The following is a 27,922-nucleotide window of genomic DNA, read 5'->3' as shown; positions in this document are numbered from 1 at the left end:
TTTAATTACTTCACCATTAAACATATAAGAATCATTTTTTTCCGTCAATATGATTATGTATACATGAGGCAGGCACACTATATATAAAATTTATGAATCAACTTCCTTGATCAGCCAAAAGAGGACAGAATTAGTCACAAGACAAGGTGGTTGATATGGGAAAGCATAAAACATCTTACAAGCATTGTGTGAGATGAGTAACATTTAGTAAAGACAACCACCTCCTCCTCCAAGATCTCGAACTTGACAGAAGTCTGCCACCGAAGTCACTTAGATGAAGAATATAATGTCAATGAAGGAATTAAATATGTAGAAGAAAACAAATAAAGAAGCTCTGTACCTTCACTGGTTCATTCACATGCTGGCTTAGTGTCAAAACTCGTCAAGCAAATTGCAAATGCCTGAAATGCAGAGAGTGGATATTGATAATCCATAGTGAAAATATCCTTTCCTATTTTACCAAACTGAAGAATAACTTTTTCTTGCTCTGCTGGAGAAACATGACAGGAAGGATCTGCAGCTGCCACAAGCTGAAAGTTCTTGACAGAAGCCACTGTTACTCGTCCTCTAAAGTTCAAGCACCAGCACTGAAGCTGCTCATGCCACCGAGGGGCTTTATTCTTTAGAATGAGAGGTTCTCCATTGATCTGGACAGGTGCATTTGATTCATTGAGACTGGTGGAAGAAAAACCTATCACCGGCTCCTTGCCCTTCACAACTGGTAAACTGGAGAGCCGTTGATCGACGGAGTGAATGAAACCGCTGGGTGCAGGGACACTCCCACCTTCTTGGACGGAGGAGATGGGAATCGAGTGCATCATGCACTGCATTCTTCGTGGCCCTCGGGTTCGCAAGATGTTCAGCTCATAGGAGATGGTAGCAATGTTGTAATTGCCAGCCGGTACTCTCGGGGACACTTGCCTAGAATGAATCCTTCGATTTGAACGATTGCTTGAAGAAACTGCAGCATCATAAGGAGGCTCGCTGTCATAAACAGTGAACTTTGTTGCCAGAAAGTTTGACCTGGTTGAGATCCAAAAGACCATAAGACAAACGGCAACGAAAGCATAATGCAATTCAGAGTGAAGTAGACGAGAACACTTGCCTCGCTTTTCCAATATAGGTACTGCTAGCTCGAGAGAAATCATCAGGATTCAATGAGATCACAAAGTTGGTGCTCGTTGCACGTCTCATCTTGTGGGCTGCCAACAAAAGCTTGTCACTCTGCCCCTGCAGTGCTGCAGTTATCAGAGTTTGTCAACAGCATTAGAAACAAAATCATCTATAGAGCAGAATAACAGGATGCATGACAATTTGTGACACTTGATCCCAAGTGACACTTGCCGTCGCAGAAAACTGAGATCACTGTCCTTGAGACTTGTTTCATGATGATTCACCGATATGATAAACTAAGAAGCATTCAGAAATTGATGGAAGAAATCTTCGAGCGGTGATATAAAAAAGGAAATTACGTATAGATTAAGAAATTTCTGTAAACTGGGTGGAGCAAGAATGAGATGAAGAAAGCCCATCTCTGAATCATCTCCGATCAAATTGCCATAATATGTGAATAGTCCAAATTACTGAAGCAATTGAGTTAACCACCGTAGATCCTAAGAAGCAAGCAATGAGGCAGAGAAAGGAATTGCTTACAGGGGGTCAGACCCAGGTACAAGCAGAAGGTCGACGTCGCTCTCTCCCTCCTTATAAAGCACTGAATCGGGTGATCTCGTGGCCCGGGCTGGTTTCAGATTGAGAACCAGATATTACAAAGACGATCAGGAAAAGATTGAAATTTTCAGGGAAAGAAAGAGATCTATACACCACAAAGCAATTGCGAAACCAACACAAATTTGATCCCAAATCTGGAAGGGGGTTGAGGCGATCAGAGACCTGCTTGAGGGAGAAAGGGAAGGTGATCTGGCCGCATTGCTCGGGGGACCTGACCACCTCCTTCGTGATGTTCCGCCACGAGCGGCACACCGCCGCGCACGCTAGCACATGCCTCCTCTCCGGCCACGCCACCTCACTCGCCTCCACTCTCTGGATCACATCCAGCAGCAGCTCCGGCGGCAGGTTCGCCCACCTCCCCTGCTGCTGCTGCTCTTCCAGCTCCTGCGGATGCGGGGCACATCCTCGGTTGTGCGCGGTCATCATCCCTTCCATCGCTCCTCCTCCTCTTCTCGACATGCTCCCAATCCCATCCCTCAGCTCACGGACGAGGCTCTTAAACGACATTTCCTGGCTTCCAGACCAGAAGTTGCGGGGTCAATTAACTGGACGAGAAAGGGGGGAGAAGGAAATCATTGGCATTTGAACAGTCTGCAAGGTAAGCTTTTTTTTAGATCTAACAGATGTCAAGAGAGAAATCGAAACAAGGAATTGCTTCTCTCTTTTGTCTTCTCGCCATGAATCAGGGAAGATTTGTAGATATCTTCATCAAAGCCTTCCGTCGGGAGGCGACGGCCACTCGGATGCCTCTGGAGTCTGAAGCAATAGGAAATCAAGATCTAATCCAAAGGATACCGATCAATCATGACAAGGAGACAGCGGCTGGGGAGACCTCAACGAAGAGAAAGAAAGGTGTGGCAAAAATCCATCTTTTTTCGCCTCTCCCTTTTCCTCCTACAGAACTAGGAGGGATAGAGATTCCTCCATCGAAAGGCGGCTCCTGAAGGACCACGAAAAGCTCATATTTCTCGATTGATTCCCGTTAATGGCGTAGAAATTAAATCTGTCGTGTCAAGATTACACGTTTCCAGCTCGGATCCGATGAGGAATAGTACAATGCCAAGGAGAGAGATTCCAGAACAAAAGAGGGATTATCCCATGGAACAGAAAACAAAATCAAGAAAGCTTTCAAAGGAAAAAACCAGTCTTTTTTATCAAATCAAGAAAGACAAGGGAAAAAAATTGGCTCATAATCAATTTTTTTTGTTTTTTTGCACTAAGATCCGATGGAGAGACGAACAATTGCGGAGAACGAGTCGCTCGGATCCCCAAAAAAAAAGCTCTCGCCTTTACCCTCCGCCTCTCGCTCGATCCTCCATCTACCCTCCCTGTTGGCGTTGAAATTGTTTGTCGATCAAAAATGTCCATATATGTACTACAGCACAGTTAGCGGCGCCCCATGTTAATCACAGATTAAATGGCTCGAAAAATGTGGATCAGAAGGAATAAAGGGAGCCAACGCTACTGACACAAAAAAAGAAGGTTAGATTAGCACGATTCCATGGATGCATGCAAAAGGCGATGGCACTAATTATTCTAAATGCATCAGGTGCTTCGTTGGTTTTGTGACGACATTTGATGCAAAACCACATTACCATGGAGTCTCTCCCCATCCTTCCTCCGAGTGCCAGGAGAATTCAATCATGTAACGGGAGACAATGCGTATCGATATGATCTTCCATTATCTTCTTCTCCTCTTTTTCGAAACTATTAGATATTTAATATGTACACGTATTCTCCTTCCAAAAAGCCACTGCATTTTCTAATCTTACCATCTGCCGTACTGCTTGGTTAACACCAAGAGAGTGCATGATGGATGATCCCAAGTGGTAAGTCGAATCACGACGCCAACATTCTTCACTAATCTTCTTCGGGAGCGGCGAGTCCAGCTGGCGTCCAAGACGACGGGCATCGGCAGGCTGCGGCGGATGTTCAACGGCCGCTGTAAAGTCCGATCACCGAGACTAATAATAGGAACACGTAACTTGGAGCATTTGAGGCAAAAAAGTTTTTCCCGGCGCCGGGTTTTCGCCGAACTGGTTCTGGGTAAGCTCACGTGTGACCGCTTGTACCCCATTTTCATGTGCTAAGGCTTCCAAACTTGGTTCTTCTTCTTCTTCGCCAAGTGAATAAGGGCCGACCTTTGGGCCCAAGTTATGCGATAGCATTGGCATCGGAGACACAGACGGGCCGGAGAGGAGCGGCGACCGGGACGAACGAGGAAGCCGGTGACAGTGCAGTCGGGTCGGGCCACTGATTCTTTAGTTTCTTCCTTCTCATTCAGCTCCTTGCCCTTTCTCCTCCTCGGTCGCTACTTTTTCTCTCTGTTATTTGCCCCCAACTATTTTCTCCTTCCTCTTCTACTTCTCCTCCAGCTATTCTCTCCCCTCGTCATCCTCCTGCTCGTGGATGTGTCCTCCGCTGCCTCTTTCTCGTCTAGTCAGTTTTCCTTGTCGACGGTGAGTCCGACCAGCGTTGGGGACCGCGGTGGGAATCAGCGACGCTGGCGTTGCCGGCGCCGCCCATCCAGGCCCAAGTTATATGTTACTGGATCCGGTCACGGCGATTGACGATAAGAATAAGAACCTCACGGTTTTGATGCCAAAAATATTTTTTTGGGACACTCCGTCGCCAAACTAAGATAAGGTAAGCTCAGATGTGCGTGTTCATACCCTCACTTAACGGGTTGGAGTTTGTCATTAGGATAGATCTCTGCGGCCCGGTCCCACACGGGCCGAACAGGTGTCATTGCAGATCTAGATGGATCTTAGATGGATCTTAATCAGGCGGCCCAAACAGGTGTCATTGCAGATCTAGATGTAGGATACAATCACCGCAGGTAATAATTAGAACGCAAAATCTCAAGGATTTGATGCCGAAAATTTTTTTTTGGGCCTCTTTGTTGCCCATCGGTGACGCAGTAACCTTACCGGGAGGTGTTTCCAGTTAGCGTGTTGCGGGTCTGAGCCGCCTCAGCCATATACGTCGGCCCAATTTTGAGCCGAATTGGTGCCCGGGGTCTAGATCTTTGTTGACCCAACTCTGGCGTGGTGCTGGCCTGTTTTGGTCAGGATACGACCCAAAAAAGGCTCGGCCTGGCCCGTCTCTGGGACCGATATAGCTTGGTTCTTGCTAGGATCTGACCTTTCTCAGGCCGAATACGGCTCATCCATAGTCCGGCCTGGACCGTAGATGTTCCGGCCTGGCTTGTCTTTGGCACGGGTCTAGCTGTCTGTGGCCTAGATCTGACCTGTCTTGGGCCGGATCTGGCCCAGTCAAGAGATTTAACAGATAAATCCCCAAACAATGTAAAACCCCTGAACGAATAAACACACAGCACACAGATGAAAATACTAGCAAGATTAGGGCTTCCTTTTTAATCAAAATCGATTTATAATAAATTATAGATGTGTGATTCAAATCTAAAATTTTATAATAAATTATAAAAGATTTTATGACATAATCAAAATCGGATTGCAACATCCCATATGCTTGTCAAAACAAGATCGACCATGACACCTGAAAGTATATATATATATATATATATATATATATATATATATATATATATATATATATATGTGTATATATATATATGTGTGTATATATATATGTGTATATATATATATACATATGTATATATATATATATACATATGTATATATATATATACATATGTATATATATATATATATATATGTTTCTTATAATTTTTTCTAATCTTCCTCAATCAACGTCGTTAGGATGTAAGTAGAGCCATGGTTTGAAGTGCCCAAATCAAACTCGTAGTGGTCATTAAAGCTACCAAATGGATGTTGAGGGGGTGATGGTTTGACCTCCCTTCGTGATCGCACAATAAAAGAGTTCATACCTTACGACGACATCTCATCGTCCTTATGGCCACAACCCACCGGATATGTTTTCCTTACGATTTATGCGTGTGTTCCACATGTCCATTTCCCCAACACGAGAAACAAATGAGTGATGCCGGTCATTGTTGTCCTGGAAAGAGATGCAAGGAGGTGCCGGGGACGTCATCTCTGACCTATTACATGCGTGATAACGTTTAATTTCTTGAGAAAATGTCTGGGATTATAAAATGGATCCTTATCTTTTTTTGGGAGAACGCAAGTGGCTCGTATTTGCTTATTTGTCTTCCTGTTGCCTAATTATTGGCTCCGAATCCGGTCGAACATGTACTGCACCGGGTGATAGAGGGAAAGATTTTCTTTATCAAGACGAGTTAGTTTGGAGAGATTTCCTCAAGCAGCTGTAGAAATCTGATCTTCTATTAGGTTTCGCCGTTAGGGATTAATACTCTCGGAGAGGGGGAGATGAGTTTCACGGTCAATGATTAGTGCTACCGGAGAAAGGGGGAGATAGGCTTCGCCATCATAGATTAATGCTTCAAAAAGGAGGAAATGAGTTTTGCCGCGTGAGATTAATATTCCCTACGATCGAACGTGCGACCTTTCCTAAAATTTTGATTGACGAAGGGGGTGGGAGGGGAGGTGGGTGAAAGGTCTTCCCCACCACTTGGGATGGGTGGAGAGGTGCGAAGGCTCTTCTGCCCTGGTGAGTCAGCTAACGTGTAGCTGAACTGTGTGCATCTAAGATGGGTGCGAAAATGTTTGAGCATGATATGGTTATGGTAAGTATGGAAGGCGGAATATTTCATACGCAAACGATCGTAATAATCCCTACTAGTCGTCTGTATTTTAAGCGATTATCGATATTGTTGTAAGCTTTCTGATCTTTATCTGTTGGTCCATTTTACTTAGCTTGTTCAGATGTTCTTCTCAGGCTGACCTGGTCGTACATCGCTTAGTATCTGAACCTAGTGATGAATGAAATGGGGAGGGGATGCTTCCTCCCCTTTGCTCGAGATGTTATACACAAATGAGCACTACGGTTGACGAATCATGTCAGCTCGGACAAGACTCGATCAGACACTACCATCAGCATTCTGGCAACTGGCAACGCTGAAATGAACGACGGCAAAAGGGAGAAAGCTACTGATTCAAGGAATATATGGAAGGACCGGTAAGCGACAAGGTGATGAAAGAAACATAGATCAAAACAAGTGTTACGTGGTTCAGGGTTTACGGGTGAAGATCATTTGAACTGCTTCGGAAGACGGTATATTAATTTTTGTTGTTCTTTTTCCTCCGACGAGACTTGGCAGAGCAAATTGAAGTAGCTAACGCTTCTTTTTCCTCCGACGATCTACGAGATCATGTCGGCCACGCAAGTAACGGTGCCGGAGAGCGAGAAGGCCGTGGGAGGCCACCTCCGGGAGGTCGGCCTGACATTCCACTTCTTCAACCAGCTGCCCATGATCATCGCCGACAACATCGGGGAACAGCCACGCGGACGCATTCAATCCCTTGGGCATCACCGACTGGAACGAGGTATTCTAGGTGGCGCACCCGGGAAATTGGGCCATCATGGACGACGCCATCGAGTCCAAGCTGGGGCTCCTGCCGGAGAAGCTCAGCACAGCACGGCATGTATTCGCCGAGTACGGCAACATGGGTTTGGACCGGGGCTCAGCATCGAGACTGTCGTGCTCCGCAGCGTACCACTCTAGTGGCAGTGGTAATGTTGCTTGTTCCGTACGTGCATGCAATTAAACTGGTAATTTCCCCTCTTTTCGTTTTCTTGCTTGATGTCATTCATGGCTTTGGTTCTCCAAGTCCAAGGTATGGTCGTGCAGCAATGCTAGTGTTGCCTCTTCCGTGCGAGTAATGATAGTTTGCTTTCCACTTCATGGGTGAGGTTTCCCAAGGTCGAAGAACTTAGAAAAAACATTGCGCTCCTCTTCAGGGTTGGTAAATGAAATCTAGATCCTGATGAGTTGCTACGGGCCGAGACTCTCCATCATATATCTTTAATTAGAATTGGATCCCTCGATTCGCGTGGAGTGTTAGAGCGTCTGGAGCCACCCCCCTTGGTTCCACCTCTTGCTTCTATGATATATAGAATATTAATTGATCTTCTGATGCAAAGCGATACCAATGAGACTTCTCCTTGGAATGAATCCACACGTACAAGAAGAATATGACCAGCTGATGGCTTTTCCCGGAAAATTCGCCGTTTATTTATTGATGTATCAACAAAATTTGCTCGTTATCAATCGTATAGCACGGGTTGACTTGATCATGAATAGTTCTCGTGTAGGTTGCCTTTCCAAGACATGTAAGAAGGATGCGTGCGTACGTACTAGGAAAGAATCTAAAATCTATTGTCATGCGTGTATCGAGGAGACGCAATCAGACAAACTGAGTTAAATTCGGCGGGTGGCGGTTGGGGTTGGGGTTGGGGTTGTAAGACTCGGTTCCTTCTTTTTCCTGAGTCGATGAAAAACCAATTAAAAGATGATGTTAAAGAACACTCATTTCTACTTATTGTGGTGTTGATTGAATACAGATGCCATTTCTATTTACTGGCTTTAATCGTTACAGATTATTATTACTTAATCCCTGTGTCGCACACAAGGAAAAAACCAATATGGCTGCATGAGGAAAGAAAGGAAAATGATCCTGATGATGAGCCAAAAGGATCATGTCAGAATCAACCTTAACAATGCTGCTGATGAGCGACAACAAAGAGAGAGGAAAATGATCCTTATTTGAGCGTCATCAAACATCAACATAAGATTCATGGGATGAGATTTAATTACTCACTGCACCTCTGATACATTTGAAATCAGGTACATACCATGGCATAAACTGCATCTGTTTCACATTTTAATGCATGCCGACACCACATCAGATGGCACGCTTCCCCCATCGCTAAGGTAATTTAGCCTCTACCACAACACGGGAGACGGTGATAGGACACCCGCTTCGCAGCATCGGGAACATTGCTCCTTTCTGCAAGCTCGAATCCGAATCAGTCACCCTCCACCTGATCAACAATAAGCCACAAGCTTTGAAATATCTCCTAAGATAGGTTTTTATGGTCAACGATGAAGAGTCTCGAATCCATTTTTCTTTTTCCCTTTCTTTTAATGCCAATTCTACTCACAAGTTCAAAACTATAATCCTATAGCTTTTATTCTCTGATAAGAATGCAAGGAAAACCGCAAAAGTAAACAACAGATTAGATCAGAACAAAAGGTAAGGTGAAAACAGAGAGAATAATTCCGGGGGAACCCACCTGTATGTCGTAACGAGCCGATGTAGAAAAACTAGCATCATAGCCTTGGCTAGGTTCATTCCCACGCAGATCCTCCCTCCTGTTCCAAATGCCAAGAAGCTATAGGGCTTAGAGTCATCCTGTATCAGAGGAAAACATAGCTGATATTAGAAAGATGAAAGGGAAAGGAAAAAAAAAACCCAACGAGCATATATAGCTTGGTCGATCGTTGGCATCTATGTCATGGACAACAAGATACTTCCTCCATGGGTGTTCTTTTTGTTTTCCAGTCTCATTTGTTTGGCTATATCAGTGAACGTGGACAACAAATGAACTAGCTAATACCTTCAAAGTTTGTTCTAATCGGGCAACCAAACCTGTTAGCAATTCATAGGATGCCAGCTCAAGTAACTTACGTCGAACCTCGATGGATTGAACTTCACTGGGTCATCATACACTACAGGATCATAGTGTATAGACCTCGCATTTACATTCACAATCCACCCTTTCTGAATCCTTAATCCTGTTAGGAATACACACAAAGATACTAATCAGTGTTACGAAAAGCCAAATATTTTTCAGTAAAGCTATGATACCTTATCAGTAGCTAAGACCTGTTTAAGTCAGATTTTCCTTTCACGAATATCACAAAAGGCATGGTTTTGAGGCCTAGGACTGTAAGATACTACTATGTGCCGATCAAGATGAGTGAACCACAGAAGAGAGACAGTCAAAATTGGAAATGCAGATAAAGAATTGAACTTCAAATACCTTTACGAAAGCTACTAATCTTCTTTCTCAAATAAATATGCATATGACTTAATTATGAACCAGGACAAAGAGCTTCACTGGCAGACTTAAAAACAAACTGCATAAAGCTCATTAACCTTGACTCTTAATTTTGACAAAAGAAGGCTTTCTGTTCTAGCAGCAGGCCAGCATATCTACTATTGGGCCTTTGTCCACCACATACCTCCGATCTCAGAGTCCTTCAGTGCCACTCTCGGAAACCAAGACACAATCGTTGCCATCCTCAAGGTCTCCTTCACAATCTGTACATCGAGTGAATTCAAATCACAAAGCTATTCTTGCCAGGCTACATAAAATGTGAATATAAGCTTAGAAAATCCCATATATATATATATATATATATATATATATATATATATATATGTCAAAATGAATTCTCATGTATGAGCTCTCTTATGGTTAAAAAGCTTTAGAGTCTTCGCATTGGTAGGACACAGTATCTGAGGCAAAACCGCAAATGCATAAAGACCTACGAACCAGAAAATCTGTCTGATTGTGTAGCATAACTTGAATAAGTTTTGATATCTAGTGTCGCATCTTCAACCAGCAAGCTCAGAAGCGGCTGTGAGCTCACCTTAAGAGCATATGGCATAACATTAAGAACTTCAGATCCAAGAGGTGACAAAGAATTTGTAAATGCTAGCTCCAAGTGTAAAGCCTGTACAGCAATACCGCATTAGAATATATAGTCACATCGGCATTAGACAGTTTCAAACAACTTTAGTTCCCTACTTATTGATCTTTTACATACTCTTAGTTTTTCTTGGACCTCTTGGTTCTCATCCAAGTACTTGACCATCCAAGCTATCGAACTTGCTGTTGTTACCTGACCTGCACATAAAACTAGTTAGGGAATTCCCGCATCTTCCTTATACACATTTGTTCAACATGAAGCTTAGGAAGTGTTTCAAGCACACCTGCAATTATCAGTGTCAAGATATTATCCAAGATTTGGTCATCGGTCAATGGCTCATTACCGTGTGATTCATCTCTTACAAGGCCTTGTAAGAAGTCTTCATGACACTCTGATCCCCTTTTCCTTAAATCTATCATTTTTCTTAGTGTATTCATTATCCTTCTCCTGGCCTGCCTCATCAATTCATACCTCTCACGTTAATAATATACCTCTTTCTTATTCTCAAAAGTGTTGTTCCAAGAACAAACTTACCTTGAGACCCCTGTAGAATCTAGTCCCTGGAAATTTCAAAGGCAAGGCTAGCATCGCTTCGCTTACTTCAGAAACATCATTTCTTAGAATTTCTAGCTCGTGCTCGTCCTCTGTGCTTATGAGCATCTTACAGATCGCATTGAACGTAATCTGAAATTAACAATCATTAAAAGAAAAGGTTTCACAGGATTAAACTTGTTAAATAATTCAAGAGTTTGTGGATTGCGCAAACCAGACGATAGCTACCTTCATAGCATCGCTAAGCACCAGGACAGTATCTTTCTGCTCCCAACCGCACAAAGTATGAATGACCAATTCATCAAATTTCCTGACTGTTGAATCCATCGAGTCTAATTTGAACAGACAGGAGATGTGGCGACGGATGAACTTGTGTTGCTCATGAGAAGCACAAAGCAAACTTTGATCTCCCACGAGCTCCGTTATTGACCTTATATACCTCTTTGAGAAATCAGGAGACTCATGACCTAGAAGTGTCCGAACGGCGACAATGCTTGACACAAAAACATGGGTGCGTCCAAGTATATTGGTTTTGAAACACTCTCCGTACCTGTGGAGAAAACACAGACAAACGTAAATCTAGTAGTATTATCGGGCAGGGCATAGGTGGCTTAAACCCAGAGCATCTACAGCTCATCTTGCAAAGAGGCATCTTATGAGGAGCAGCTAATATGCAGTTTCTGCAAAGCAGAATTGAGTTGCGAATAACCAGTGAAGGGCAAATCATGTAGAATCTCAGAACATAGTGCATCCTATGAGTGGGTTTAACTAGATCAGGAAGTCAGATTTGGGTGCATGTATGGATGTCTTCGCCGAATTACAATAATTTGGTACCTACAGTGTTCGAAATCACAAAGAAAGAGGCAAAGGAAGAACATTGTTTTATCTCTTTGTTTTTCCACTTAGTTAAACTGTAAATCCCCACTAGCTCCTCCGCGATCTCACCGAGCTATCAAACAACAAAGTGACAAGGACCGAAGAGAGACCCAAGATTCGATCGGCAGAAGCAGGCCCACAGAATAATAATAGCTGCTTCTCTTCTATGCTTTCTGGAAAAATCATATACCGTGGTAATGCTCTGCAAGTATGAGATGAAAGAATAACACCAAGCTCGATGTGAGTTCGAGGGGTTGGAGATCACCGTAGATGGCGTGCCCTGACGAAGTCGTAAACACCCCTGCCGCTGTGGTTGGCCGCTAGAAATGCCGGTGTCTCCCCGATCAGAGGAAGTCCGGTGGTCCCCGGAGGAGAGGCCGCCACTATCGCCCTCCGGGAGTTTCCTGTCACCCTCAACGCTCGGACGACCAAGTACGTGAGCAGAGAGAGGGAGAGGAGCAAGAAAAAGGGAGAACGAAGAAGATGGCTGAGAGCGAGAGACAGGTGGCTCGCCATCTTCCGGCCGTTTCCCTCTGCCGATGGCTCGCCCTGAAAAGCAACCTCAGAGGCAGCCACCACCACCACCACCACCACCACCAGCGCAAGAAGTGGGAAGTGGAATACATCATGATGTAAGATGGCAACTTCTTTCCGCAGGAAGTACCCCACTCGAGATAACGTGACGACAGGTCGGATCTTCTATCATTTTGCTTTTGGGTTCATTCACTCCCATCCAAATCATCTCAAATCCTCACAAATGTCTCGGCACTGTAAGAACCCAAGTCCGGAGGTGGGTGACTCACATTCCGTTCAAAGATTGTGTCAGTACAAAAATAATTGAATTGAGTAAAAGCGACGATGATGTTGGGAAGGGTCAAATCCATAATAATAATAATAATAATAATAATGCAAACAACAGTAGAGTCCCACGGTAAGCACAACGGACGGAGGAGCCTCCTTGTTGTGCTTGCTATTCACCGATCGAATCCTTTACGACTCCACAGGACTAGTTGGTGGTGTGCTGCATAATACTCCCCATTAGATTAGATTAGATTAGATTAGATTAGATTAGATGACCATTTTGTCATGTCCAAAGTTCGTCCTACGTTGGAGGTAGGGATGCCATGGTCATTAGAGTCAACGTCCTACGTTGGAGGTAGGGACGCCATGATCATTACAGTCAACGTCCTACGTTGGAGGTAGGGATGCCATGATACTTGGAGTCAACGCGGCCGTGGGCAGGAGATACGACTGTGATAATAATAATAATAATAATTACTTGTATACAAATAAAAGAATGTGAGAAATCCTATAAAGAAAATAGCAGATTCTGGGGACTAATGTGCAAAAACTCAAAATTCCTCTCCCTCAACGTCGACGGTTCTTTCCCGTTCCCCCCATCACAAACCCTAACCCTAGAAAAGTTGGATTGCGATGGCCGAATGGTGGATGAGGGTCTTCTGCATCGGCGACGGCGGATTCATCATCGTGTCTGTTCCAATGACTCTTCCTTCGTGGTATCCATTTCTCCAAAAACAAAACATAAAATAGCCTTCTCTAGTTCTTGATGCTTGCGCTCTCTTTTGGCTCCGTCGTTTGGATGTTCTTTTTCCAAGAAAACGTTGGACGTGGAAGAGCGGTGATCTGATATGTCATATATCTGATGAATCAGGTTCGTTGGTCCTATTTGTTTCGTTGTTTGGATCTTTTCTTTGCGAGAAAATTACGGTTTGCAAGATTGGTAGGCAAGATCGTCTCCTAGGTTGCTCTATTTAGGTCGCTGAATATAAATTCGATTATATTTCCTTCGCTTTCTCAACGTTGGTTGAATCGGTAACAGTCGCTTGAAAAATTACTGCGGGGCTTCCCTCATACGATGACCTCAAACATGTCTTGACTCGTTTGGATCTACCACATTTATCTTGCATAGGTAGAAAGATTATGATTATTCGATTGTACTTGTCTTCTAAAGCTGTTCTAGTACTAGTTCGAGGTACTTTCTGTGGTCGTTTGTGAAATTGCAAATTTAAACGATGTCTACAGCAATTAGAAGCTAGATTTATGAGTCAATCATGCATGTTGTCAGATGTTCAAGTGTGTATCCACAAAGGGGTTCAAATTGTCTCAATAATGTACAACTTGCAAATTAACCTTCTCTGTCGGACACAACAAACCTAAACGATTTGTTTTCGGTCACTCTGAAACTCATAAAATCATTGAGTTTTATTTTTGGATTAGAAATTTCATGCGGTGACCTAATTAAATTTTTATGAGGATGACATACTCTCCTTCTTGAGAAATTTACATGGACGACAACCTTATATTAGTGGCATATTCCTTTTCTCCATCGACTGTGTTCTTAGTAATTATATTCATGGTTATGAAACTAACTCTTGGTTTGCATTTATATTTAACAGGAGGTTGTTTTCAACATGTAGAATATGAACCTTGCTTTTATAATGATATTAAAGCATCAGCATACTGTAATAGTCACTAAATTGAAACTGATTGGACGCTAGAACTTCTAACAAATTAGGGTAGCACATTGGACACCGCAACTTCTAACAAATTAGAGTAGCACATTTGGTTAGCACCTACCATAACAGCTGATGGTTGCTGCGAACACTGGTTTTTGCCATGGTTTTACACCTTCTGCTTGAACATGGCTAGTGCTGATAACACATATAAGGAGGTGACAGTATGTAAGCACCTTAGATAAAAATGAGAGTCACAGTTACCATCTAAATAAGCAAATTCTGTTCTTGTCTCATGATTCTGTACGTGGCTGACATGGTCCCATGGAGGACAAGGAATGATCCCCTAGTCTTATTCATTGATGAAGAAGATAATTGCTTATAGGTTTTGAAATGTGTACCAACTTGCTTTGTGCGGTATCACTTGATCTGGACTTTTAATGGTTGTGATGGTTTAGAATTAAGATAAGCCTATATGACTTTTAATGCTGCATATATTATAAAATATAAGTTTTCTATTTGCTAGAATGGTGTTAGAAAGAGAAGGCTATGAAGTCCTAAATTTTGCAATAGATAGTTGGTAAGAGCTTTTATAAAGTTTTGAGTGTTTTTGTTCTGCTTTGTTCACAGAGAAAAACTAGGCTGATGCTTATAGAATAATACCGGTGCTTTCTTGAAATATTAGGAAGAACTGAAAATATGTGCCAGATCATGTTCTTACCTGTATTTCTAAAACCTTCTTCAAGGAAGGGCCAGGCCAGTGCCAAGCTAATAGGTCAGTACCAGTTGGTTTCAAAATTTTTTATTATTCCTTCTGATGATATTGGGTGGGCTGTCACGGACAAAGTTCTAAACAGGATGTTTGATGTAGTACTTATGTATGTCCATGTCTTTCTGTTTGTTCATGCTTTGCACAGCATGTAGAGGAACGGTCGAAGGCTTAACAACTTCATTTTAGTTGGGTTTGGTGGTCTTCTTAGGCTTGTAAATAAAGGTCGTGTCATGTAGACACTTGTGAGAGATATTCGGTCTGTAATGGACCATTTTGACCATTTGTTGTGTAACCGTTCAGAGCTTGTAAAGTCTGTTTGTAATTTGCATTGTCTATGAAGTGTTTCCTGGAATGTTTGCTTGTGGATCCCGAGTGAGGCATTTTCTCTAATCCGTTTTCTCTTTTGTAGGTCCTAAGGGACCATGGGAGGATTCGGGGAGGCTGACCTTTACGGACGGACACGTAAGGGTGCCGCACGACTTAAGCAAAACCAGCTAAGTCCGTGACAGATGGTATCAGAGCGGGACACACACTCATAGAAACACTTGGCATGCAAACGTGGGGGACCTAGCGGGGCTGCGTTGAGGGCAGTCAGCACACGCGCGATCGTTTGGGGGAAAACGGGCATTGATATGTAGGGAAAAGGAGTCGCTTGAAGGAGCGGACATCTGAGATTGGCATTCGGAGGAATGGCCAACCCTTTGTGCAAGAGGCACCACGAGAACAAGCAAGCTTGGAAGAATGCGGAGCGCATAAAGGTTGGGATGGCTGAGTTTGAGCTACGGCTCAACGTTGATAACTATACTTGATGGTGCTCAAGGCAAGCGAGACGCTTCGTAAAGGATGAGACCATGCAAGGTGGAATGAGTTGCTCAGCAACCGAAAGAGTTATGCAAAGCTCACAGAGGTGAGGGGAATTGCTAACTTGAAGAATTCGATACTCATGCATGGGCTTGTATGCGGACGATGGAATGTTCGCGACCAACCCAAGGCGACCGAAACTCGGCGCCATGGAGCATTGAAACTTTCTCTTCGGCATGTGAATGATACGTCTGTAGGAGGTTGAAGTGTGCAGCGAGCAATGTCTGCCATACCGAATCGTACCGCCCGGTACGGGCGGTACGTACCGGTCCGATAGGCCAGCGGTACGCAGACCGCCCGGTACCGGTCCGCACTGTAGTAACACTGTAGCGCACTGTAGCAGTGCTACAGTGCACGGTACACCGTACCGTACCGGTACCGAGCCCAGGTCGAAATATCGGTACGGTACGGTATTGCGAACCTTAGCAGCAAGTTCAGCATGTTGCTAGGTTTTGAGTGGTGCAGCGGGGGCTGTATTGACGTGGAGTCGCAATCTAGCAAGTACGTTTGTAGGAGGCAGAACAATGCACAATTTGTTCAACAAATCGGAGTAGTCCGAAGGGGATAGTGGTCTTCAAAACCTTCAGAGAGAAAGAAGCGAAGAGAGATGTTGCTCCAACGGGACAGTTATCCAGGAGGGATAGATCCCGGTTTCTCCAGAGGGAGAATCATATGCAACAGATCGCACATGTTGAGGAGTACCTCTACAAACAACAACTCCACAAAGCTCAATGGACCAAGCAAGCGGTGAGGAGTCGTCGCATGATCTCGCTTGAGTGAATGCATTGGTGGATGCATTGCGAGATCAAGTGGGGGAGCGACCCAAAGCAACACAAATGAAGACACACTTGGAGTCGATATGGAGATTGGACTCGAGGGAGAGCTGACCTGTAGAATGGTGGGCGCGAGGGCCACCATCAACTCAATACAAAAACGAGGAGCGGAGCAACTTGGGTGTAACTTGGCGAAGTACCCAAGCTGCATGAAGGGAGCCAGCATAGAAGATAGAACATGGAGCGGAGGTACAATGCTTTCCTTGGACAGAGGTCAAGAACATGAACTCTTACAGAGGCAAGAGCAGGATCATGTTGTTCCATGGGTCCTTCATTCTGACGGAGCAGACTCATCTTGCATGGTGCCAAAGACGAAGGAAGCTTCTAGGCACATGCACCTTATCTCGGAGAAGCATTTGATGGATAAGGTGACTCAACTTGCGAAGACGAAGTTGGGTTTAAAAAGCCTTGGCACGGGGCAAGAGGACACGGAGGCGGGTACTCTTGAAGAATATGCCGCAGTGTTGCCAGTCAAGTTGCCATGAAGGAAGTGGTGCGCAGCGGAGATTGTGCTGGTAGGGGCAGAGGCCCAGGATCCATATAATGGTGCACCACTTTCAGCGAAGTCGATGGACTTCGGGAGTTACTAGGCGACGGACTATCCTAGAGCGGTGCTACATCTAGGTGTGACCCAAGAGCGGGTGGATGAAGGTCGATTACCAAAGGAGCGAATAAAATCGAAGGTGAAAGAGACCCTACGATGTATTGGCAAAGGCCATACATGGAGGGATTACAATTCGAGTTCATCCCACAAGGATCAGAATGCAATAGAGATATCACCAGGAGGCGACATGGTGTAACGGATCGTGGTGGAACAGTTCGTGACAATGCGATACATATGACAGTCCCGTGAGGGACTGTATCATATGGAGGTATGATCGGGAGCTACTGGAAGCTCCACTTCGGTGAACAACACGACGGCAAGAAGGGCTATGGATTCAGGGAGTGAAGGCCATGGTACCACAGAGGCGGGTCTTCCGTGCGTGCTTCGAATTTTGCATTGGATAAAAGCCTTAGTCATCAGCATATTGGGGCTGTGTTCCACCAAGGGAAAAGTTCGAATGCAAGTACCAGTAAGTCCCATGGGAGGGACTTAGTCATGCAGAGGTATGATCGAAGCAGCTAGAGAGTTGGACTGCTCCAGAGCCCATATTCGCTTAAGGGAGCCCGACAAGTCAGAGGACAAGGTCGAGTAAGCGAACGTTGCTACTAAGGAAGCTAAGGAGAACAGAATCGGTGCAAACCCTACAACGTGATAGTAGAGGCCATGCATGGGAGTTGCAGTCTGTCTTTCTATCGACCAAAGGGAGCTACTTGAAGAACACAAAGGTGTTGAAGCAGAGGGTCGAAAGGGGCGAGGAAGCGACGATGAGTCCAGAGGGACTTAGCTACCCAAAATCAAGCATCAGTTAGAATGGAGGTGGACTTGGAGGAGTGCCACAGAGACATATCTACTGATCGTGAAGAAAAGGGATGCAGATGCGAGGCGACGGATAGTAGAGCCATAGGCATGACAACGCCATGGTACCGCAGAGGCGGGACTTTCGTGAAAGTCATTGATCCCTTGCTCTCATGGAGGGAGAGTGCTTGGTCATGAAAGGGGCCGAGGTGGTGGAGCATGCAGAGGTAAACTCCAAGTACCGAGACAAGGCTGAAGGACAGAGGCCAAGGAACTTCGTAAGACCAGTGTCAACGAGCTTCTCACCAAGATAGCCGAAAGTGAAGGACTTCGGGTCATGCAAGAGTGCACAACCAAGGAACGAAGCAGGTAGTACGCGGTACTGTACCTTTGCTACTCAGTGGAGTAGGCGACAGGGTTGATGGAGAAGACGGTACAATCCCAGAGGCGACCAAATCTATTAGAGAATTACTCAAAGTTGGGGTAAAAACTTCTTGCATTCCAGAAGTTTGATGGCATTGAGAAGGTGAATCACAGTAACTAACTCAACGTAAGTGCTTCAGAAGTGTGAGCAAAGAGCAGGCGAAGGCCAGTAACCAACTCGATACATGGAGTACAACCTCGAGGAGGCGGGCGAAGTCAAGTAACCTTTGCCTTCCCAACTCTTAAGAGAATGGGCGAAACTGAGTACCCCAATTCTCTTATCTATCCAGCAAGAGGAGCTCTACACAGGTTCAAAGACCCTTCGAAGATATTAGAAGATAATAGTTGTCAAATCCTCACCAATGGTGATCGGTGCTACTAAGAGTAGATCCGCTTCATTTCCCAACAGAATGCCAATCGAAAGCGGAAGTGATGCGAATCTACTTGGAAGTGACAACTAAGTGAAAGAAGAGTCAATTGGCAAATTTTGTGGAGGAATGACCTAAAACTTCAAAAGTTTGCGAGGCGATGCTCGTTAAAGCTCCAATAAGCATCCACCCAATTCAAGCAGCATGAGGCATTCGAGAGACTGGCGCATAGTAAGGATGGTCTTTTCCTTCATCTGGAGGATCCGCAGGAACCAACATGGATCAACACAACTCAGCCAACCCCACACTAGAGTCAGAGTCATTGGCGAGTTGAAGCAGCATGGCGGATCAAAGGTTCGACTACTCAAAAATAGCAACGAAGAGCAGCTAGGAGCCAAGAGGCGCATTGTAGCTGGAGCAGAAGATTGAAGACTCAGCAAAGGCGAGGAGTTGCAGTATCGGCAAAGGCTTCGACAAGGACGTCGAAGGAATAAGTGGGGGAGAATGTCACGGACAAAGTTCTAAACAGGATGTTTGATGTAGTACTTATGTATGTCCGTGTCTTTCTGTTTGTTCATGCTTTGCACAGCATGTAGAGGAACGGTCGAAGGCTTAACAGTCCCATTTTAGTTGGGTTTGGTGGTCTTCTTAGGCTTGTAAATAAAAGTCGTGTCATGTAGACACTTGTGAGAGATATTCGGTCTGTAATGGACCATTTTGACCCTTTGTTATGTAACCGTTCAGAGCTTGTAAAGTTTGTTAGTAATTTGCATTATCTATGAAGTATTTCCTGGAATGTTTGCTTGTGGATCCCGAGTGAGGCATTTTCTCTAACCCGTTTTCTCTTTTGTAGGTCCTAAGGGACCATGGGAGGATTCGAGGAGGTTGATCTTTGCGGACGGACACGCAAGGGTGCCGCACGACTTAGGCAAAACCAGCTAAGTCCGTGACAGAACGGTACAGTTTCATATATCACCCAGTCTATTGGTTCCATTTTTGTCCAACCTATTATCATAATCGGTGCCATGCTGACATTTGAAACCTTGATTTTCCTTGTATATGCATTATGAACATGAGCCTTTATAACTTAAAGGAATCTGGAATATGAGGAAATATATTTTTTTGAATTATGGAGAATCTTGAACAGTTTGTTAGACATTTTCAAATGCTATAAGCAACAAAAAATATCCTCAAGGTTAAAGGAAGAAACAAAGAGATGCACATATTGTTTATTTAAAAGTGTACATTTATTTCAATGGGAGACAGCTAAAAGGCTTCTCATTAGTTAACTCCCACTAGGAGTTGGATCGGTCTCCAATATAAGCTGATCATTTCAAGAGATAGAGATGCCTCTTGTTTGTGTTGCCATTCTCATGTTTCTGTCTGGCTCCTATGTTTCAATCTATTTCTTTAATTTTCCGCCATTTCTATAAACTTTCTTTTGTCATTTATGCTCGTCTTATTTTCAGTTATCTCTTTTGCTACCATTCGATGTTTTTGTTCATTCAATCTAGAATATGTTATTTATTTTTCATTTGTTTGCTGAAGACATGTTTTAATCTTTCTTTTTTTCTTGTTGTATGCTCAATCAATTTAGCAAGCTTTTTGCCTCCAATAAATTTGAGGACCATGTAGTGTTCATGTTGATGTAGGTAGATATCTAGTATGGGGTTAAACTTTATAATAGATTGATTTACAATACGTTGTCATGTTTGACCTTAATTTGATTTCCTTTGTGAAGATGAATATGAACTGAAATTTATTCATATAATGAAGCTGATTGTGAAGCTGATGCTTATCATTGGAACCTATTATAGCACTCTGCTAATGATCAAGTTTTTGGAATTGGTTTCTTGTTATATTATCCCTTGGAAATTGAAAAAATATGAACTATTGGTTTGCATTGATCTTGTGGTGTTATCTTATAACATCATAAACAATTTCTATGTGATAATGATGTTTTCCTTAAATTTTGAATTATATTGTACCATATAAAGTGGTATGGCAATATATTTGGTAGTCATTTTTATATGTATTTTTACATGTTTTAGTTATAGGCATTCGGTCAAGTTATCATCTTAAGTTAGTTGTTGTAGTATATTGAGGTTTTTCTTAAGGCATGCATATTTAGAAGCGTTTATTAGATTACGAACATATGTCAAAGATATTAATAATGCATGGCAAATAAGTGATAGATATTTGATCCGCATCTTGTATCATGGCATAAGCTTTCCCGGATGCTGACTTTTGGGTTCCGCATCCAGCATTATCTGTGTGTTTTGGTGGAGCTTGGTGAGGGCACCGTATTAGACTTTCTGTCTCATTGAGGCTTTATCTTTTGGTATTCAAACAATTTTATGTCCTTGCTAGCCACAAAGAATGGCTACCTAAAGTCCTTTTCAGCATTGTATTTATTAGAGTGCTTGCATCTAACTTGTTCTCTATTGTATACTTAATTAGTTGATTGCTGAGTATTTTGCCTCTTTGTTTAGCCAACTGATCTATAACCCTGATGAGAAGCTGAGGGATATCTCTTCTCTCCTGATGGTGCAACATGTAATTTATTCAGTGCTTGCATATTACCTGTTTTGTGTTATATTTTTTACAAGTTGATTATTGAATATTTTAATTTTTTACTCACCTGAGCTCTAACCCTGATGAGAACCTGAGGGATTATGTCTTCTCTACTGATGGCATTCTTTTTCTCTTTGACCTCTAAACAAAATATAAAGATTAAAGATACAAGAAGAATAAATCTTCAAATGCAAACAAGTGCTTCTTAAATTTCTTATATCTACCTCTTTATATAGCATAGTTTTCATTACCACTATATCATAGTTACAGCTCAAATACCACTAAATTTTATTGCGCCAGTGCAATTAAGGACCAAGCACCCTATGGAATGCAAGGCCAGAATTCATATTTGCCTACGCATATGTTAAATTATTTTCAGAATTATTGCAGAAATCAGTGTCACCTTTTTGAGTTCACCATTGTTAAAGATTTAGACAACAGTTGTTTTTTTTTATTATAAAATTTATAAAACAGTTGTTAGGACAATCAAGTTCAACTAGATTCTACTATATTTTGAGTACATTTAGTATCTAAAAACACAAGAAGTAACATATCAAATGGGTATCACAGAAGTCCCAATGATTTCGGCCACATTTATCTCTATAACAAGGTTCAGAATCGATATTTAATCACCTTGGGCTATGCAACACACTTATCCTCTGTGAGAGCCCAAAGAGACTACTTCTAGAATATGCCAACTTTTAACATGCATTGGCAAGGTCAGAGTGTAGCCAGACTGAATAGACTACTAAACTAATACATACCATAATATATGCCTGCAAAAGGTGTCACATTCATAATCAATCTTGAACCTAGAAAATATTAGTACCATTCAAGATAGCCTAAACATACATGTCATTACCCCTATTGTCTTTGTCATTCATAAATCTAGCCAAGTCTCCATGGTTAAATCTTGTCTTGTTGAACTTATTAGATATAGTTCAGATTCAGTTGTAACTAATTAATAAAAAATCATATCTAATTTGGCTTGGTCCACTCAAGCCAAATGATTATCAACTTAGATTGAAACCATTGCCCTCCACCCAGATAAATCAGTTGTCACTTTGATTAATAGGCGAAGTTCTCTTAGCTTGTTATTTATGAATAACACAAATTAGCTGTGGCTTATTATTTAAATTCAACTCAATAATTGAACTCAAACATTTTTATTCAATTACCAGGCTAGATATACTATATTTTTGCCAGAACTGTTGCTCTAGCCTGGGGACATGTGTTGGTTGGTAACACATACTGTGACAGCAGGGTGATCAATGCCCACCATTAGCTACTAAGTACTTTCAGGTTTCAACCTTTTGTGTTGATCCTTTAATTTGCCTATCTTTTGTGGTTCTTATGTCTCATATAATTGTATGAGTTTTATACATTTATTGCACGGACATTGAAATTCAAGCAACCAAGCTGAACTTTTGCTTTTTTGTAAATCGACATGAGCATCATCTAATTGGCGATGAGATTCTACAGCTAGCAGGGGATGAATTGCGGCCCAGAAGATGCCTTCCTTTGATTCTACATGAGCAGAACATGCACATTGAAGAAGCCAAAGTCTTAATGAGAAAGCCAAAGTCTTAATGAGAAAGGCCGCACGAAGTGATTTGGGCACAGATGATCTTTTGTCGCTTGCAAGTGATGATAGTGAAGAAGAGGGGAGATTGATGACATGGAATCCAGGCATATTCTGATGGAAAGATACTGCAGGAGATTTTGACCTCAACGATCATGATGGAATTTGCTAATTAGGATAATGTTGATTTGCTTGGAAAGGATTGTGATGCAGAGACACAGCCAGACAGTAAATTCACTTCACATGGGCACGGTGGAAGAACAAATGATGATAGCATTGACATGTGGAATAGTAATTATGAGGAAGGTGGTGATTGATGATCTTCGTGATGTTAGTACTAAAGAAAAAAAAAGGGAGAAAAACAAAAATATATCTAATTGAGCATACTTATCACGTGTGTGTGTGTGTGTGTTGATATTTTGTCTATGTTTGACTGACGATCTTCGTGATGTTAGTACTAAAGAAAAAAAGGAGGAGAAAAACAAAAATATATCTAATTGAGCATACTTGTCACATGTGTGTGTGTTGATATTTTGTCTATGTTTGGTTATTGAATTTAGGAATAAGTGTGTGTGTGTATGTGTCTTGATATTTTGTCTATGTTTGGTTATTGAATTTGGGAATAAGTGTGTGTGTGTGTGTCTTGATATTTTGTCTATGTTTGGTTATTGAATTTGGGAATAAGAGAGAGAGAGAGAGAGAGTGTGTGTGTGTGTGTGTTGATATTTTGTCTATGTTTGGTTATTGAATTTGGGAATAAGTGTGTGTGTGTATGTGTCTTGATATTTTGTCTATGTTTGGTTATTGAATTTGGGAATAGTATAAGGCTGGAAGGGAAGAGTAAAGTATGGACGGCAACGAGCCAAAATAAGGAACGGGAAAAGTTGGATGTTGTGTGCGTGTGTGGTCATTGAATTTGGGAATAGTAGAAGGCTGGAAGGGAAGGGAAATGTGTGTGTGTGTTGTGTGTGAGAGAGAGATTATTATTATTATTATTATTATTATTATTATTATTATTATTATTATTATTATTATTATTATTATTTCTGCTTTAGATTGTTGATGTGGCAGGGCAGGATATTCCGCCCACAACGGGTCGGATTACCCATATATAATGGGTTGGCCTTTTTAGTTTAGGCTGAATCAGGCCGCCGCGTCGGGCTCCTACCCATAAAATGGTGGATACAATCACCATCTCGTAAGCTTACCGCACACTAGTTCAGCGAGAAAGAGGCCCAAAAAAAAATTTTCTGGCGTCCAATCTGCCACTATCCGTCTTCTTATTCTTACCCAAGGTGACCGGATTCCATCTTTAATTTGCCTATCTTGTGGGTTATTTGGGCCGGCTTAAACTTTAGATGCCGGTCACCGCGGGTAACCGTTACGACAGCGAAACCCAAGGGTTTGAGGGAAAAAAAATTTTTTTTTGGCCCACTTCGTCTTCAGTTCCTTACTCGGTAAGGTCACGGGATGGTGTGCTGAACCTGAAAGGTCATAACTACGGGCCCTTCCCAACGAGGATGGGCCGGCTTAATTTTGAGATTCTGGTCACCGCAGGTGACAGAAACAACAGCAAATTTGAAGGGTTTGGAGGAAAAAAAACTTTTTTTGGCCCACTTCATCGTCGGTTCCGCACGCAGTGAGTGCACCGGACGGTCTGCTGAACCTTGGAAGCCATAACTAAGGGGCCCATCAACGACTGGGCATGCGGGAGGTCGTATGGCCCTATTTTAGCTCTGGGTTCTGGTCACCACAAGTGAAAGTAACAACGTCAGATTTCAAGGGTTTGAGGACCAAAAAAATTTTTTTGGGCCTCTTTGCCGTCCGTTCTGCTAGCGGTAAGTTCAGCGAACGGTCGTTGTAAGCGTGCCGTTTAACTCGAGTTAATGGGTATACGACCCGGCCCAGCTCGTTTTGAACCAACCTCAACCCGACCCGAGTGACGGAGGAGCGGCGGCCGGGAGGGAGGAGGGCGTCGGCTGGACCGAGCTGGTTGAGGAGGAAGGCGGCCACAAGAGCAGGAGGAGGAAGGCGGCCACATCGGTTCTATAAGGATTTTGTTCCTTCTCGGTCAGCTCCTTGTCCCAGCTCGGACAGCTTTCCCCTTCCTTCCTTCCTTCCTTCCTTTCTTCCTTCTCCATTCATCCTTCTCATCGTGTTCATTTCATTTCCTCTTCCTCGCCAGCCTTGCTCCTTTTTTCCTTCTTCCGCCTTCCTCTACTTCTCCACCTGCTTCTGTGTCTTTTACCGGTGGCATCCGAGACGTCGGGCACCGGGGCGAAGCGGGAGTCGATGGCGGTGGCGGTGACGCCTGATGTGGAAGACACGGCCGAGCGTCAAGGTAACAATAATAATAGCCATTTCGGTGATGGGTTTTAGATTCCGGTCACCTTTGGTAGGAATAAGAAGGAGCAAGTAATAATTTATAGACTAAATATTACTGAAAATAGATGACGTTGCATCTCGACTAATTGAAGCTGTTAGTTTATCATGAAGAATTCTAATAGTTTAATTTTTCATAAATAGCAAAAGAGCAAAATCCGAAAATTAAGCAAATTCATTGACAACATAAATCAGGGGAGGAGAATACACACAAAGAAACCTACCTACCTACATTCAATGCAATGCAATGCAATGCAATGCAATGCAATGCAAATATACAAGTCACGTACGTACGTCAATGAATCCCCACCACCGTTGTTTGCAGATGCATAAAATTCGTCAATGCAACAAGTATCATAGTAAAATTCGACAGCAAGTGGGTGAAAAAAGACAACCTGTTTCAGTCCTCGGGCAGGTTCAAGTTTCAACAAGCAAATGCAAAAACTCATTGGAGTCCACCATAACTTGCTGCTTCGGTGACCCTACTTTCTTCCGTTCACAATGTTCAGAGAATAAAAGTTCCTCGATATAAAGATCAACGAAATATTCATCCATCTTATTAGATAAAAAGAAAATAACAATCAAGACAACAACAGAAAAACTTGAGAACAAACAAAAAAATTACCTGATTGTAGTAGTATGGATGTAATTTCAATGACATCAGATGACAACTTTTTAAGCACCAACAGGTGACGGCCAGAAAAATGGACCGATCACAATTTACAACTTTCCAATACAATAATCTACTAAAGCCTTTCTGAGCTCATTTCTTCTAATGTGAACAAAATTGGATAAGCAACCATAGTATATCGCCACCTGAAAAAGGATAACAACAATCAGATTTACATTCTTTTTCCCTCTCACCCACCATTTAAATATCTACCACACCAATCAAGCTTGTTCATGTGTCTCTGCCGAAGATGAGCCACAAAACAGATTTATCAGTCGTTGTGAATGTTACAAAATGGAAAACAAATACATATTGAGACATCTAAATTTTTACTCATGTCCATGCTATCATATATCAACTTCAGGTAGTAGTGCATGTGCAAGTTAAACGAATACAACCAAGTTTTTTCATCTTGCAGATAACATTTCACAGAGCAGGTTTATTAACTGCATTGAGCTATGAAGAATACAAAACTTCCAAGCTTGTTCTTGTTTGAAAAAGATCATATGCTGATAATTTCGACCATTCAAATGTGCTGCATAATGCAAATTGGTACATGACGAAATTACAGAGGTTTTCTCTGTATCTTGCAAAAATTAATATAAAGAACCAAGTCCATCGACTGGATTGCGTGCACTAAAGAAGAGCTTTTAAAAACGGATCCAAGCTTACAAAGCTCGAGGAAATGCATCCAGTGCTTAAACAACATTGAGTGATCTCCACTCTCACAATGCATATTTCTGATAAAATCAAAATGCATTTGGATATCATAGTATTGTTTCTAATAAAACCTTCTTAAATGTTTCTCTACGCTCAACCTGCAACCTCTAATCAGCTCATGTCCTTTGACCAGAACATCATCCATAGCTATCATTTTTATCAACTCAACACATCAACCTCAACATTCTCATCTCAGCGACGCTAGCTTTTCATTCATGGTTTTAGGTCATTCGACATAGCCCAACTCTGCACTGTCACTCTCCATGTTAATAACCCAACATTATTAACCTTTTGGTTATTGAATAACACCTACAATTTAAGGCCTTGAAATCAAGTTTGCATTTACTCAAGTCCATTTCAAGAAAAGAAACACATTGCAACCTCCATGCAGCTTCCGTCAATAGTGTATACATACATTATAAAGAAAGAAAAAGGAATGAATAAAGCTCCTACAAGTCCATACAAATTCATATTGTTGACACATACGCTGTTTCTAAAATACCCTCAACGTTATGTTTTGTTTCTATCTGCCATGCGTTCATTCTATAATTTTTAGAATGTTCTAGAGTTGTCCAGCTTTTGCCCAAGCAAAGAAATGGGCAATGGCTGTGCATTTCCCTCTCAAACAAGCAAAGAATTTATCAACCTTGGTCGAACCGAGATCTCAACAATGAAGATGACAGGGATTTCAATCAAAATCAAAATATAAACGTAGCAAAGGCAAATAAACAAGAATATAAACAAGAATTTTGAGAATTTCACAAAAGCAGTGACTCCCATGAACATTTTTTACACATTTTATCAAACATCACTTGGGCACTTTTTTCCCTTCATTCTTCATGGAGTTGTCATCTTAGTAGAACCGAAAAATATTTTGTCAATATATGTAGAAATTTCTGCAACATAACATAAATTCATGAGATCACTGAATCATGCTCTCAAGAAACCCACTGTATTTTGTTGCTAGGAAAGACAAAACCATATGACAGAGGATAAATCAAACCGAGAAAACTAGAAGCACCAGAATTCACTCCGTACGTCGCACCTGGTATATAGCTAGTATGGCTGTCGATACCTGCAAACGCATTTCAGGCCCAAGAACCTCAACATCAGAACCTTAA

General features: G+C 42.4%; 2 protein-coding genes and 1 long non-coding RNA gene across 14 annotated transcripts; 1 reads left to right on the top strand and 2 right to left on the bottom strand.

Annotated features, from left to right (window-relative positions):
- Positions 1 to 82: 82 nt before the first annotated feature.
- Positions 83 to 3,391, bottom strand: LOC103976627 (tubby-like F-box protein 5). 11 transcript variants are annotated; one of them, XM_065139762.1, is made up of 7 exons: positions 2,564 to 3,258; positions 2,387 to 2,487; positions 1,894 to 2,276; positions 1,654 to 1,741; positions 1,106 to 1,238; positions 341 to 1,023; positions 83 to 269 (listed from the first exon to the last, which is right to left on the bottom strand). In XM_065139762.1, exons 3-6 carry the CDS (start codon positions 2,236 to 2,238, stop codon positions 351 to 353), a joined length of 1,239 nt encoding a protein of 412 aa, XP_064995834.1. In that variant the 5' UTR covers positions 2,239 to 2,276; positions 2,387 to 2,487; positions 2,564 to 3,258; the 3' UTR covers positions 83 to 269; positions 341 to 350. The 11 variants fall into 11 exon arrangements, with proteins under 11 accessions (XP_064995834.1, XP_064995830.1, XP_064995826.1 ...); XM_065139758.1 differs by having other exon boundaries at positions 1,894 to 2,487; positions 2,564 to 2,671; positions 2,972 to 3,258; XM_065139754.1 differs by lacking the exons at positions 2,387 to 2,487; positions 2,564 to 3,258 and adding an exon at positions 3,327 to 3,391 and having other exon boundaries at positions 1,894 to 2,245.
- A 4,951-nt stretch (positions 3,392 to 8,342) lies between these two features.
- LOC135586799 (abscisic acid 8'-hydroxylase 4-like) lies at positions 8,343 to 12,433 on the bottom strand. 2 transcript variants are annotated; one of them, XM_065139086.1, is made up of 10 exons: positions 12,009 to 12,433; positions 11,096 to 11,417; positions 10,850 to 10,999; positions 10,599 to 10,767; positions 10,433 to 10,512; positions 10,256 to 10,339; positions 9,845 to 9,923; positions 9,288 to 9,394; positions 8,893 to 9,011; positions 8,343 to 8,640 (listed from the first exon to the last, which is right to left on the bottom strand). In XM_065139086.1, exons 1-10 carry the CDS (start codon positions 12,257 to 12,259, stop codon positions 8,526 to 8,528), a joined length of 1,476 nt encoding a protein of 491 aa, XP_064995158.1. In that variant the 5' UTR covers positions 12,260 to 12,433; the 3' UTR covers positions 8,343 to 8,525. The 2 variants fall into 2 exon arrangements, 1 of the variants encoding a protein (XP_064995158.1); XR_010494386.1 differs by lacking the exon at positions 8,343 to 8,640 and having other exon boundaries at positions 8,980 to 9,011; positions 10,159 to 10,339.
- A 644-nt stretch (positions 12,434 to 13,077) lies between these two features.
- Positions 13,078 to 23,526, top strand: LOC135631263 (uncharacterized). The gene is made up of 3 exons (XR_010494330.1): positions 13,078 to 13,415; positions 19,727 to 19,830; positions 22,930 to 23,526. It is a non-coding gene; the product is annotated as an uncharacterized LOC135631263 (long non-coding RNA).
- Positions 23,527 to 27,922: the final 4,396 nt, after the last annotated feature.

This window comes from Musa acuminata, chromosome BXJ3-2 (assembly GCF_036884655.1).
Source record: "Musa acuminata AAA Group cultivar baxijiao chromosome BXJ3-2, Cavendish_Baxijiao_AAA, whole genome shotgun sequence".
Classification (NCBI taxonomy): Eukaryota; Viridiplantae; Streptophyta; class Magnoliopsida; order Zingiberales; family Musaceae; genus Musa; species Musa acuminata.
Note: the sequence above shows the minus strand (reverse complement) of the source record. Positions and strands in the feature narration are given on the sequence as shown.

Excerpts from the sequence above, each read along its gene's own strand:
- LOC103976627 (XM_065139754.1), bottom strand. The coding sequence starts at position 3,376 with ATGATTGAATTCTCCTGGCACTCGGAGGAAGGATGGGGAGAGACTCCA. Across the intron at positions 1,239-1,653 it reads GTACCTGGGTCTGACCCCCT|CACTGCAGGGGCAGAGTGAC; the intron begins GTAAGCAATTCC and ends TGATAACTGCAG. Across the intron at positions 1,024-1,105 it reads ACCTATATTGGAAAAGCGAG|GTCAAACTTTCTGGCAACAA; the intron begins GCAAGTGTTCTC and ends GATCTCAACCAG.
- LOC135586799 (XM_065139086.1), bottom strand. The coding sequence starts at position 12,259 with ATGGCGAGCCACCTGTCTCTCGCTCTCAGCCATCTTCTTCGTTCTCCC. Across the intron at positions 11,000-11,095 it reads TGCTTAGCGATGCTATGAAG|ATTACGTTCAATGCGATCTG; the intron begins GTAGCTATCGTC and ends TGTTAATTTCAG. Across the intron at positions 9,924-10,255 it reads TTATGCCATATGCTCTTAAG|ATTGTGAAGGAGACCTTGAG; the intron begins GTGAGCTCACAG and ends CTCGATGTACAG.